This window comes from Polyergus mexicanus, unplaced genomic scaffold (assembly GCF_030449975.1).
Source record: "Polyergus mexicanus isolate NDT 795.1 unplaced genomic scaffold, iyPolMexi1.0 SCAF_16, whole genome shotgun sequence".
In the NCBI taxonomy this organism is placed as follows: Eukaryota; Metazoa; Arthropoda; class Insecta; order Hymenoptera; family Formicidae; genus Polyergus; species Polyergus mexicanus.
This window is the reverse complement of record NW_027223336.1, coordinates 2,240,317-2,254,579: the sequence shown is the minus strand read 5'-3', so window position 1 is coordinate 2,254,579 and position 14,263 is coordinate 2,240,317. Positions and strand designations below refer to the sequence as shown.

At 31.0% G+C, this 14,263-nt stretch overlaps 1 protein-coding gene across 7 annotated transcripts; it reads right to left on the bottom strand.

The window, feature by feature from the left end:
• Positions 1-1,563: 1,563 nt before the first annotated feature.
• On the bottom strand, positions 1,564-14,130 carry LOC138940155 (5'-3' exonuclease PLD3). 7 transcript variants are annotated; one of them, XM_070308727.1, is made up of 15 exons: positions 14,110-14,125; positions 13,259-13,564; positions 12,063-12,826; positions 11,882-11,901; positions 9,792-10,064; positions 8,818-9,054; positions 7,816-7,937; positions 7,077-7,422; positions 6,853-6,987; positions 6,393-6,584; positions 6,152-6,280; positions 5,912-6,051; positions 5,533-5,698; positions 5,317-5,458; positions 1,564-5,146 (listed from the first exon to the last, which is right to left on the bottom strand). In XM_070308727.1, the coding sequence occupies exons 5-15, from the start codon at positions 9,903-9,905 to the stop codon at positions 4,962-4,964; spliced, it is 1,908 nt and encodes a 635-aa protein (XP_070164828.1). In that variant the 5' UTR covers positions 9,906-10,064; positions 11,882-11,901; positions 12,063-12,826; positions 13,259-13,564; positions 14,110-14,125; the 3' UTR covers positions 1,564-4,961. The 7 variants fall into 7 exon arrangements, with proteins under 7 accessions (XP_070164828.1, XP_070164829.1, XP_070164830.1 ...); XM_070308728.1 differs by lacking the exon at positions 11,882-11,901 and having other exon boundaries at positions 14,112-14,130; XM_070308729.1 differs by lacking the exon at positions 11,882-11,901 and having other exon boundaries at positions 12,182-12,826; positions 14,112-14,130.
• Between the last annotated feature and the right edge of the window lie 133 nt (positions 14,131-14,263).

Genomic DNA, 14,263 nt, shown 5'->3' with positions numbered 1-14,263 from the left:
CAATATATGCTTTATTAGCATATTCTTAAGCTTTAATAAAAAGAAGTTGTTCGTGTATTCTATATTTTAATCTTACATAACATAAAGACAATTAATAATTATATAAAGTACCATTTCTAAAAAAAGACACATGTTACACGCATGTTACATGCATTATTGCCTCTTTTCCGTAATGTTGAGTGGTTGTCTTATTAGTCTGATAGTTTATGAAAAAAATGAAATTAAAGAAAATGAAGTTAAAACAAGCTGAAAATTGTGCAAATTAGAAACTTGCACATTGCTTCCTCATCATTTTATCTCACAAAGTTTAAGCTCTTTAAAGCAAGCAAGTTTTTCAATTTTTGCTTTTTCATAGAGAAAGCTTTATAAGCGAAATAAAGAATAAAGAAGCAATATGCTATTTTCTAATTTACATACTTTTTTTATTTTTATATATATTTATTGCGAAAGTTACAATGTGTATAGACATCTCTTAAAAAATTCAAAATTTTATAATAGAATAAACTTTTTCCCCGATTCCCACCAAATCCAATATCAACCATCCTTTAATAATATTCTATCTATGTAAAAAAATTTAACTAGATATCTCAAAAATTGCGGAAGTTAGAGATTGCACAATATATTGCATACATATATTGCACACATACATTTGTTAGAAACATGATTTCTCGATGTTTTCGAACATTCTGAACACATTGGCATAAAAAACTCGAAAAAAATTTTGTCACAAAAACAGCTTCCTCTATAAGGAAGCAAAAGATAAAGAAAAGGCAAAAAAGAAAAGAGATAAAAATAGATAGATAGAGAGAGAGACCCAGAAACCTAAAAACTATTGCACCTAACATAATGAAAAAATTATGGGTGACTCAAAAAGGCTAGCACTACCTAGTTCCAATATTGATTGAGAGATAATGCAATTAATACGTATTCCAAAAAAAATCAATTTCGGAACTTTTTGAACGCACTGGGTATATGCAAAATATATAAATGTGCTAATATATGCATAAATTCGTCTGTTAAGACATTCCTGTTGTTGTGTGTATCTTATAGATTAAAATATGAATATCAAGAGTGTACATGTATAAAAATTTGCTCAAATTTTACGTGTAAACGATTTTAGTAATGATTTTTTTTAGTTAAAAGGAATAAATGTTTAATAAGCACAATCAAAAACACATTTTGTTGCGATAAAACAGGTTAGCATAGCGTCAGTTTTTCCATTAGGATAGTTAGTAAATACTAAGCCAGAATTCGTAATACAACTAAAAAAAGAGATGATTCTACGCCTCAAAGTAAATTAAAATAATTCAATAATTTTTCTTCGATTGAAGCTTCGTTTTCAAGAAAAGTGAATTTGAAAATCTACGTCGTGAATACGCGTACATTTGATTAAAATTATTAATAATTTAATGAATAAAGAAGGAAATATAATAGCAAACTGAATTTGTCGAATTTCAATAACAGCCATAAATGACACAAGTCATAACATACAAACGAGACAACTGATCAACCTCGCGGAGAAGAGGCAATAATGCAAATTACAAGTAACATACTTTCTTGTCGCTTTGTATTATATTGATAATTACACTTATTAAAGCAAGGCACAAATATGGCGGAGGAATATTTATATAATTTCTATATGTATTCTCTATGTTCGCAATATATTACGGTATATTTCGAAAAGCAGAAGTTTTTATTTTAAGAATATATAAGTTTTATATCTTGAATTCATACATTATTCTACGTTTTTTGTTCCAAATCAATTCCACAGATATAAAACATAGATCGCAGATTGTCGTGATATTAACATTTCCTTATCAATAATTCTTTAATAGAGTCGCTCGATATCGCTCGCTGTTTGATGTTTTTTTTTATTTAATAAAGTTAGCTCTTTACCCCAATACTTTAAACATTATTATATAAATAGTAAATATTGAAATAGTTCAAATAAAGACGATATTAATTTATTCATTTCTTTTTCGATTTTGTTTCTTTTTTTTGTGTGATACGATTTGAGTACAATATACTGAAAATTTTAAATTTAGGTAAATCATAAGCCGGTATTTACAGTCTATTCTTATATTCAAGATCGTCTTAAGTGTGGTCTTGGAGTTGGTCTCGTCTTTCATGAAAGATCCCATTCAATCAATGAAATGGCCACACAACATCTTAAGATCATATTTGAGATAATCTTAAATATAAAAACAGATTATGAATACCAACCAGTTTTCGCCAAGTTTTTGAACAGTAGTCTTTGTTAATTTTTATTGCTAATATTTGTATTACTTAAAGCTGCATAGAAAAATGGTCTATACAAAAGTATTTTGGCTCCTTATTAAATCACAAAACCTTCTTGTATATATCATTTTTCTTTCTTTCTTTTTCTATAGCATTATGTAATCTTAAATAATATACATAACAAAAAGGAATAATAACATACGCATACTGCTCAAGAAATTTCTATTTTAACGTATAATGTATTACACAGATTTGCATGATTTTGCGCTCTGAAAAAGAGTAGTTTCCTATAGTTTTTTGTGCGCTAAATGCAAATCTGTAAGGTAAAATGGCCTATATCGTCAGATTTTCGAGAAGAATGGAGTTGAAATCCACCAAAAATGTATTTTTACCATTTTTGAAAATTCGTAGCAAATAAACCCGATCTGCAAGAGACTTCAGAAATAACTCAAATAAGCAATCGTTATACTTGACACAACTTGCGACAATACGGATCCCTAAAAACAAAGCGCACCTAAGGTTCGATGGTACATGCGATAAAACATTCGATATTTTTATATAAAAACACAATGTTCAAGCTTGAGCTCTTTTTGAAGTCTTGCACATCGGATTCGTTTCTATTTTGTCTGGCGGATTTGGATTCAGCGCACAAAAAACTATAGGAAACTTCTCTTCTTTTCCAGACCGCAGAAAAAATGTAAAATAATGCACTTATTGATATAAACTGCGCAAACAATTATCGTTCTTAACTGATAATTTAGATTTAGATATCATCGTCTCTTTTTCCCATTGGTATTATTGAATACTATTACAATTATATATTTTATTAATTCTAATCTAATCTTTAAGCAGTGGCTTTTCTGGTCAAAACCGATCATTTCGATACTTAGATTATATAAGATGTCTCTAAAGTCCGTTCTTACCTCCTATATTTCGGAAACGGTACGAAATTACCGTGAAACACGTATTTAATCATTTCGAGAGACTTCCTTGCTCTTTTAAGAGGGTTGGAGAAGATTGCCTCCTTAAGGAGTTGTCTCAAGGAAACTCCAACTCAAAAATTTCAAATAGAATCCTCCTTATATCATAGTCTATCGTTTGAAAGGGCATAAAAGAAGAAGATTTTTGATGCAAACCGAAGGTTGATACATTGACTCGTTCGGAAGTTATTTGGGGTCAAAGTTCGAAAATGATCAATTTCACAAAATCTGTTTGTCTTCTTCTCTGTCGGTCCCTCTGAAACATTTCCTTAAGAGGGCAAGTCTCTCAATCCCCTTAAAAGAATAACTCCTCGAAATGATCAAAAAAAAGTTTCACAGTTTTTCGTAATTTTAAACTGTTTCCGAAATACAAGAGGTAGGAATAATGGACTTTAGAGACACCTTGTATGTATTAGTACTATAACAAAAGTATTATAACAAAAACTAAATTGATATAATTATCATCTCTTTTTCATAACAATATTCAATTTATGCACATAAGATATATGAACATAATTATACACGAAGATTAATACCATATGCAAATATCTTAATTATTCAATTACGCAATATTACTTAATCTTATCAATGTCTTGCACGATTTGCAAGACTTGTTGTAGCCTCTTAGTTGCCATTATAGTAGCTTTTATTTTTAATCGGGATAAGAACCATTCCAGAATGTTTTATTGTTTTTAATACTTATTAAAACACCGTTAATAATCAGGTCCCATTTTTTGTATATATATATATATATATATATATATATATATATATATATATACTACTAAACAGGCACACACACACACAATACAAATAACAATTAAATATGAGTTCACGGAGGTTATGGATTATATGGAAGAACGCAGAATCGATACATTTTTTAAATGTAGATTAATATTGCCATGCCTGTCAATAATTTTTGTAAGGCACGTTTTATCCTTTTTGTTAAATGATATGCTTGTTAGGCACACAAGTGTACTTGCAAACGCACGATATGGATTGTACGGTCAAGAGATAAAAAGAGACCAGTATGAAGGAAGAACTGATACCGTCTATCATTTTAATCGGCGGAAATATTAAAGAGAAATAAAGGTTTAAAAATAGATTCAGAATGTGGATTTTGAAAAAAGAATTTGAAAGAAAAACTCAATTACTAACACACAGATGTAAAAAGATTGCATATTAAATAAAAAGTATTTAAAGACTAAATAGACTATAAATCTATTAATCTTAAATTAAAACTCACGGTTATGATAACGAAATTATACTTTAAAAAATATTTTTATAAAAAATGTAATATTAATTTACATATTCCTAAATATAAGCCAACTTATGCCGCTAGAACAGCCTCTGTTAATGCTACAATATTTCATAATTTAATTTCTGAAAATCAGTAAAAAAAGTTTCACACGTTATGTCACGTGTATATATAACATATAAAATCTCACAAATAGACAGTAACATATACAACGATAAATCCAGATATTACAATGATTCACATACTGCGCACAACCATAAATTTCATGAAAATTTTTAAAAAAATCTAAGAATTATTATATATATACACATAAGTCGAGAACATAATAAAGAAAAAGGAATTTTGTTTGTTTCTGAGAAATGACATGAATTCTCTTTCTGCAAATCGATACGATAACATTTTTTACAATGAAAAATCGTGATCAAGGCGAGTATATATACACATACATATATATATATATCATTATAATATGTATGTATATAAGTTTAATATAACAAACGCTGATATGTATTTCTCGATAAACCCCATGAGTTTTCGAAACGCGTCTCACTTATATTATATAGCGGGAACGAATAGTTAGAATACCAATCGCGGTGAAAGATATTTTCCAGCTGTTGTCTTATGTTATCCCTATTTTGACGTCCAACGCTTTCGAATACGGTACCGATACCTGAATTTAAACATTTGCGTTAAAATAAATTTTTGTAGAAAAAAATGATGAAATAATTATTTTTATTTAATATTTTAAGTAATTTATAAAAACGGCACACGTGTAGAATTTTATTACTACTTTAATTTGTGTTATCTTCTTTTCGTAAAAACAGCGTTGCAATAACTTACCGGCTGTGTCAATAAAGTAATCACCCGACCAATTGCTCGTTCCTATATAAGCCGCTATATCGGTGACCATATATTTATTGTGGTTTACTCTCGCGAACGGTATTCTATCTACGTCCGGATAGGTGGGTACGATAAATCTTTTCTGTAAAAATTAAACAAATGCTCGTGATCGACAAATTGACCGTACTTATATATACATGTGAAGGATATACTTACTACTTCAATTTTGACATTGGTGTAAGAATGCGTCAGATCTTGCAACGATTTAAGAAAATACGATTCGGACGGTCTTGAATGTTTCCACCAGGAAATCAAAAGGCGCACGTCTATTTTACGTTCGATGGCTGCCGCTCTCAGAGCATTGTCTATTATAGGCCAGTATCTGTAAAATGAACGTGAAACTGTTATTAGTAGAAGAAACGAAATAACACTACAGAAAGATAATGCTATATCATATGAAAGACATTCTACGCATCATTTCAGCTACCATTTTAATTTAAACTATAATTTATACTTATTTTATAGTATTTTGTTTAGAAATTGAATTACACACACACACATATAAACATATATAATTTTTAATCTTTATACATACTTTATTTGTGCAGAATATATTGTTAATGGGAAATAATCCATCACAGAGATATAAATAAACTTTTCCGCTTTAGCGATACAGTGCAAGATCGCGTCTAGATCGTTGCTTCTACCTTTCGGCGAAAATGGTGGAGGTGAGTTCTACAATATTTTAGTATTTACATTTCTCATATTTTTTATGGCTAATTCTAAAAAATAATTTCTGCGTTTCGTAACGCATTTATTAACGAATGCTACTAACCGCGATAAATATTTTGTACTTATTTTCCATGTATGTAAAATTCATAGGATTATCTATATTTATCTTTGTGCTGAAAGAATCTGGCCACGTGGAAGGCACTTTACCATCTTCGCCTAACTTCCAATATACCTGTAAAGCAAAAGAAAAATCAATTCTAATTATATGAAATAATTTCTAACACTCAAACACAATAAACATTACAGCGTATTGTTTTCACAAATTTATATATATTCCTGCTTACATCAAATATTTTAGCGTAATCGTTCGCTAAACAGGAACAATTCAACGCCACCAAACCGAGTTCCTTTACTTGTGAAAGGGATCTCCAATCCATATTGGCTGAGCCAACGTATACATGAGTACGATCGATGAGCCACAATTTCGTATGAAGTACACCGCCGCCCAACAATCGAGCAAAATTTAAATCCCTCACCTGAATTCGAATAAAAGTATATGTTCGCGTTTATAATTATGCAAAAAAAAAAAAAAAAAGAAAAGAAAAACTGTGTCGATCGAATCTTAATGAATAAATAACAAAGTTGTCTCTTACTTATACTTATATATACGCACACATGGGATCGTATTATTAATTATATATAAACTACGATTGATTGTGAGATATAAAAAAATTTATCGTATAATTAATTTTTATTTCTTAAGTGACACATCCATCTCATTAAAATATATGTTTAAAAAATTACCACTGCGTTAGCTTTTCTGGCCAAAATTTGTGTATCAATATTCGGGGACAAGCGAGAAGGAAGATTCTGTGCAATTTTTAACACAATCTGTCTATCTCTTCCAGCTTCTAAGAGAGCCTGGAACACTTCCTCTCCCTGTGGTGAGTTGATTTATTAAGCAAACGATAGTCAATAAACCGCACTTGTCGATATCCCATGATACCACCATATTACGTATTACTTACTTCCTTAGCACTGTTATCGGGAAGCACATCTTCCCCTTTCATCGTCCAATAAAGCGACGCGATTTCAATGGTTTCCTGTGCCATTCCAATAAGATCCAGCCAAGAATCATAGATAGTCTTATGTCGCGCAGTATTATTACTGTAATTTAAGCCTATGGGTATAGTTTCCACCAAGGATATACTGCAATGATCCATGCATGTAGATTCTAAATCCAATGCGGTGGAATTTAACGTGTATTTGTCTGCCGCGTGGTCCAACAATGGCAAAAGTACGACCAGGACGATCAAAATTAATATGATCGTTATTGGTATGCAACTGGGTCTGCACCAATTCTGCGCGCCCCATCTTTGGCAGAATTATATAAATTCATCATGTGCGATTATCATGATAATATTTTTTTATGCAAGCTAAGGTTTTTATACTTCAAGTAAATGTGCACTAGTTTTTTTAATGCTTATTCTTTTTTATTTTGTAAGAAATAAAAATAACGAACTCTTTGTATACGTATGCTTGAAATAATAATTTGTTCGTCCAACAATTAAAAATGTAATTATTAAAAGAGTGATATCGTTCTTTTGTAAAATATATTATCTTTATACAATTAAAAGAGGCTATATATAAAAATGTTTAATATAAAAATATTATCTTTCTTAAGAATCGTTACTATATATTGCGCGAGTATAATTTAAGTTACGCTACTTCTAATCTTTATGTAAAATGTGAAAATATGATACGTACTTTGTATTCGTGAGAGGATCGTCCATATCGTTCCTTAACATAAATCCAGACTGGTCCCATAATTCAAAGTCGTCGTCGCCGCCTGGAGAGTTCACGTCCAATCGTGCATTTTCAGACACTGTCTGCAATAGAATACATATATCACGCGTGCAACATTGTTGCATGATTCGAACTCTTCGGAAGATCTGCCCTCGCGATTTGGTGTAAAGAGGAAATTCGCTTTGTTGTCTCTTACTGACATTTTTACGTCACATTTTCGAATAAAGATAACATTGGATTTTATCTCGTTAATATGATATGTAGCGCGCGGACTTTGTCATCCGCGACAAGAACGCGTGACCAGAAAGTTGATTCGCTCATGATTCATTAGGAAAATGAATGAACTTGATGCAAAATTAATCGGTATTTTTTCCAACATTACAAAGAAACGTCGAGAACAGAAAAAGATTTTTATTCAATGAGATCATCACAAATATATATACATATATGTATATACTACATATATTGTATATATTACATTTTTTTTAAGATATAAAAATATTAATAATAAAAATATTATTTTCCCATAATAATGTATGTATCATGTCCCATCTTTAATTTTTACAGAAATTTTCACAGTTTTATTCAAATATACATCTATTATTACTTAATTTCTTCTGAATAATAAGCACATAATAAGTTTCTCGTTGACGTTAACATTAAATATACAACTAGTAAAATTACTTTTTTAGATATCACAGTATTTTTGAAAAAAAAATTTTTTTTTTTATTATAAGTTAATTTTATAGAGGCGAATAGAGAAAAAGAAAGGAAGGACGTGTCAGAACAATATTGGAACAGATCAATATAAGTAAGATCCATTTAAAGTACGAAATTGTAAGTAAAGTAATCTTTATAAATTAGGTATACTTCTTTCTGAATTTTTTATATAACACCATCATCGTTGTAACATAGATTTTATGTAGCATTTATATCTTATTCCAGTAACATGAGAAGACTCACCGATAATTTGTGCTTAAGTCGCGGTGCTCTGTTCTTGCGGTGTGGCAACAATACAACCACATCTTGGTCTTTATCTCGAGGCTCCGCATACTTCGGGTAAGTTTTGTCGACGGTTGTCCCTTTCGTTGATAATGACGTTGTCGGAGCGGTCGAACCGCCGGCCGTGGAATATTTCGAATACGCGATATTATTCACATTATTGCTACCCCCATAAGAAACATTGTGCGTGTTATTCACCTTAACAAAAAAAAACGACGATATATTTTATCATTTTATTTAAACGATAAATTATTTATTATAGACAGAAGAAAAAATTAAAGATAATGTTATATACTTAAAAAAATATTGATTTATTACTTAAGTAAATTAAATTTCGAGGCTACACATATATAATAAAATTTTGTTTTTCAGATAATTTCAAGTAGATATACATATATTTTACATTAATAAAATTTTAATTTATAATAAGATTTAGCAAATTTTCAATTGAATTTACTAGTGTAAGTTAATCATATTTTTTATAGAAGTTTCTAAAATCGAATATTTTGGGCAATAATAAAATCAGCTACATTTGAATTTTTGCTGAGAATCGATTTTAAATTTGTATGCAATCTTGTAAATATACACGAAGAATTCGAGATATATCCTAAGGATTAAAAAAAAAAATCTCCCAATTGATGCGGACCTGATGGCGTGTGTCGTAATCGATTCTCACAAACATCTCATTTATCGTATATTTTTCTCGAGCAGAAATTTTTTTTTATTTTTCCAGCGGATATAAAAAATTTATAAATTATTCGCATATATACACACATGAGAGATATATAAAAGATATATTATTCTCGGTACTATTTTTAATTATATTCTTTGCCTCTTGAATATTATTTGAAATATTTTATTTATCGACTTTTTGTGTTTATAAAAATTTCAATACTATAATAACATCGCAGACGTTTTTCCAGAGGTCAACTTACTTGCACTAGGATATGGCAAGCTTGCGACGCGATCTGAAACAAACCGTCCTGCAAGTTACGACCGGTATGCTCGGAACCTCCATCGCCACCCATTTTCCGTCCGAAGAATGACATTCCGATTGCGTGTGATGCATCCACGGTCGTCTAATGCATCAAGGCCGTGGCAAACAATTCGCGGTCGATGAAACTCGCGTGCGTGCGGAGGCCGGCATCGTGGACGGCGCCGTTTCCGTTATCTGACTTTTGCACCATGTTCAACATTCTCATCAATATCTGTCGACAAGAGAAATGACATCCGCCTTATGACCGTAGTGTATGTACATGTGCATAGACAACATTGATTCCGCCGCACGTTTAATATTTCACACGCGCGAGGCTTGAGATAAACGTTATGGCAAAAGTTCTATAATACCTAGTCACTAGTAATAAGGTATGTATGTGCATTATCGCTGTTTTATTTTTATCGTTCGCTATCTTTTGAAGTTACAACCGATTTAGAACCCAATAGATACGAGAAAAATGAAAATTTTCTTCAAGTAGTGTAAAATAGGAGCGTAAAGAAGAAAATTTCTCTCCTGTTTTATTTCACTTTCATCTTTTTAAATTAAAAGACGATATTTGATAATATATATACATATATAACGTTAGAAATGAATAATAATCAAATAACATATTTTGCAGAACATTTTCTGAAAAAAATTTACTATATAATAATAATAATATATGTGTGCATTTCGAAAAATAATATTGACAGTTGTTTCGGTATATTATTTTTTTTTTTCTAGTGTTATCGAATTTTAATGGTTTTTATGTTTAAAATTTAGTTGTGAAAGAAATAGAAAAGATAAAAATAAACAAAATTAATTTTTATTAAGAAAAGAGTCTTTAAAGTCGCGCGAAAAATTTTCTTTGTTAAGATAACAAATTAGTCTCGCGATATAAAGCTTAAAACGAAGGAATCTCGCGTGTCTTTTATCGTTAATTTTCATTCCCGTCTTCAAACAGAAACCTTATGTTAATTCGAAAAAGTACAACACTAATTTATAACACGCTATTTAATTCAATTAGCTTTAACCCCATTCTATCTTTCTCTCGGCCAAATATCAAATTACATCCTTCTCCAAAAAAAAAAAAAAAAAAAAAAAAAAAAAAAAAAAAATGGAGGCGTTTACGCAATGTCATAAACTGGGAATAATCGATAATAAAATAATTAGATTCATTCGCTATTCATATTCCAATGGGTCTGCCTTGTTTAATTCGTCGCGTCGGTTTAAACCTGCGCAACAAGACCACACGCGTCGCTCTCTTTCTCTCTCTCTCTCCCTTTGTTTTTTCTCTCTTTTTTTTTTTATTAAGATCGATTTGATCGGCCTGTTGCCGAGACGACGACGACGATCTATTAGACATAGGGATGACAAATATCTTTTAACCGAAAGAGAACGATCGAATGGTCTCGCATGCCACGCTAGGCACCTGCGCAGAGAATGTCCTCGTGGCCTCGATAACGCTGCCAATTGATAAAAAGGATGCGATTAACCCACTTCCAATTCTCATATCGTTATACGCCAAGAGAAATATTTTTATAGATTCCTTAGATTATTTTTCAATACATAAAAATATTTAAAAAAATTTTTTTTTTTAAATTTCTTAGATATATTACTCTTGATATATTGTTTCATAATTATATTGATAATTGATTACAAGCTAAATGCGATAGAAGATTATATGTTGTAAGATTTATAAATTTCTTTTCGCAATAACTAGCATCTTTTATTTAAATATAAAAAGATAAAATTATAAAAAATAACGATAATGCATATGTTATATATTAAATTATTAATAATGTATGTGTGATTATATATGTTTTGTATATCTCCAACATGTATCCAGTTGCACTTAAAATATTTTATTCATATTCATATAGTTATTATTAAAAATTATTCGTATAGTGATTGATGAATTGGACAATGAATCATTGAATCTTAAGTTTAAAAAATTAGCTTACCTCCGCTCGGAATAACATGGCTAATTTTGTGAATTTGTATTTAAATATTATTCTCTAAATTACATTTAAAAAATTTGAATTATACCATTCGAGATACACTGTTTGCTTCGGTTTTCACTAAAAGCACCACATGAAGATCAAAATTTAAAACAATAATTACATTTTTACACAAAATGATATAATTTGCAATAATAAATACTAAATATGCGTATAATAATTCGATATCTTTAATTATTACACATAGATGAAAAAATTATATACAATACACAAGCTTGAGCGTCTACTTCGAACACGACTCGATTGAGACGATCGCGGAAACGAAGTATAAAAATGACAACGAATATATGTACATATTTGCAAGAAAAGAAAGAGATGTGTCAATTACACAATTCGTGACGAATCGTTGTCATATGTAAACGGAGATCGACCGCGCGCTCACCGAAACGTTTTCGACTTTCGACGGCGACTGCGTTCGTTCGATCTGTCATCGCACACATATGAGCGAGGAATATCCTCGGTCGTGCATGCGCGCGGAGCATCCCTTCGGTGGTCGGCGCGAATCCAGAGAGTGAAATATTTCGTCGATACACGTCTCCCCCCCCCCCCTCCGTTATCGATCACGTCGGAATCCCGGCGCGTACCCGCCGTAGCAACCTCGCACGTGGTGCTCTCATGTCCTTCGATTTCGAGAAAATTTTTTTTCGACGCCGCTCTATTGTATGACCTTTTTTTTTTATGTATCGCTTCTCTTTCTCCTCGTTTTATCCCGTTATTTTCTAATCTTCCGACTTAGTTCCAACTTTTGGGAGTTTTCGGAAAATTACCGTGCTCAGCAGTATTTTACACTGTCAGGTCGCGCAAATACAATAGGATTGTATCGTGTATACGGTGAATTATGGGTCTGTTTTTTTTTGCTTTCTACAGTAATTTTTTTTACAATTCTTTCCCTCGCTTTCCTCTTCTTCCATACTCGACGGCTAAACGTATGCTCAGTTCGTTTTAAATGTTGAATGTGTAAGCAAGAGCAGAGCTAAAAAGAAAATGGATCTTATGGCTGAGACGGGAAGTTACAAAAATAGAGCACGCAAGTAAGATTATAAATTTTAATTAAGATTGTATTATAGTAATACCGCATAAAAATGGAGCGCATGTATTTTTCGACACAATTCTCTGTTTTGTAATATATTTACAACAAAGTCAACTTCAATTTTCCATCGATTTTTCATTCAACGAAAATCTTTATTTTCTTTTAAAGTTATTATCTCCGATAAAAATATTTTACAATTTTTTTACGAAAGCGATATCTCTCTTATCTCTTTATTTTTAATTTTTTAATATATAATTTGTATTTTCGCACATAAATATGAAAATAAAAAACGCGCAAAACATTTTGTTCGCGCTGCGTCACATTGCAAGTTGCCCATTGAGACTCGAGAAAAACGTAAATATGATTCCTACATACCGTTTATATTGGAGCACATGCTTTATCGGTGCAAATACGTTTTATAACGCACTCGTATTCAAAGCCTGTCTCTTTCACTACCGTCCTCTCGAGGTCGGGCGATAGACAGCAAAGTATTCGATCAGACACGTCGGTACTCGAAAAACGTAGAGTTCCTTTATATTCCTTCGTATTGAACGTCGTTTTTCATTATAAAATCTATTGGAGAAATGTTGAATTCTTTTTTTTTTCGCGTGCTTGAAACTAAATTGATTGCGATAATTGATGAAAAGAAATAGGAAAATTATATTTTTTCTCACGTATAATCTAGAATAGAATAATAAAATGACTAAGATAATTGTAAAATATCTAAAAACAGATAATACTTTAGCGAGTAAAATATTAAAACTGTGCCAGTAGTTTTATTCAATATAATACAGCAGCAGGCCAAAAATGATGACAGGTTAGTGACAGAAATCAATCTATTTTCGTTTTATTTAAAAAACATGTGTTCTTAAAACATTTTGTTATTCAAAGCTGTTTAAATAGAACAATTGGAGCATTATCAGTTACAATTGTTTTGGAGTTCTGAAACTTTAATAAGACATGTAGACTGAGACACACTTCTTAATTTTGCAAAAAATTAATAGAGAAAAATTCCTCGTTATTTTAACCGAGAGAAGATGCATCGATGCAAAGGATCGAGGCGCGAAATATCCTTTTACGTATTATTAGCATCGGGTAGGAGTCTTGATAAATAAGTCTTATAAATAAATAATAATAAGAAATAGAATCTTTAATAAATAATATAATCTTTTCAGCCTCTTACGAGGCAAATGGCAAAGAAAATAAATTCGAATAAGAGTACACACACAACACGCAACTTTTGACACATCTGCTCCGCTCCGGTGCACGACCGGAAGCTGACTAAGGCGCGAAACGGAAGAGCATGAGTCGAACGGAACGGAGCCGACAACGTGTACAGTTGCCGCCTCGTCGCGACATCTAGCGGTTCTTTAGTCAACT

What these genes read in the sequence shown, in the direction of transcription:
- LOC138940155 (XM_070308728.1), bottom strand. Translation starts at nt 9,905, where the DNA reads ATGTCATTCTTCGGACGGAAAATGGGTGGCGATGGAGGTTCCGAGCAT. An exon ending in CCGATAACAGTGCTAAGGAA is followed by an intron (nt 6,988 to 7,076) that starts GTAAGTAATACG and finishes AACTCACCACAG; the next exon opens with GGAGAGGAAGTGTTCCAGGC. An exon ending in CCAATGTCAAAATTGAAGTA is followed by an intron (nt 5,459 to 5,532) that starts GTAAGTATATCC and finishes TAATTTTTACAG; the next exon opens with AAAAGATTTATCGTACCCAC.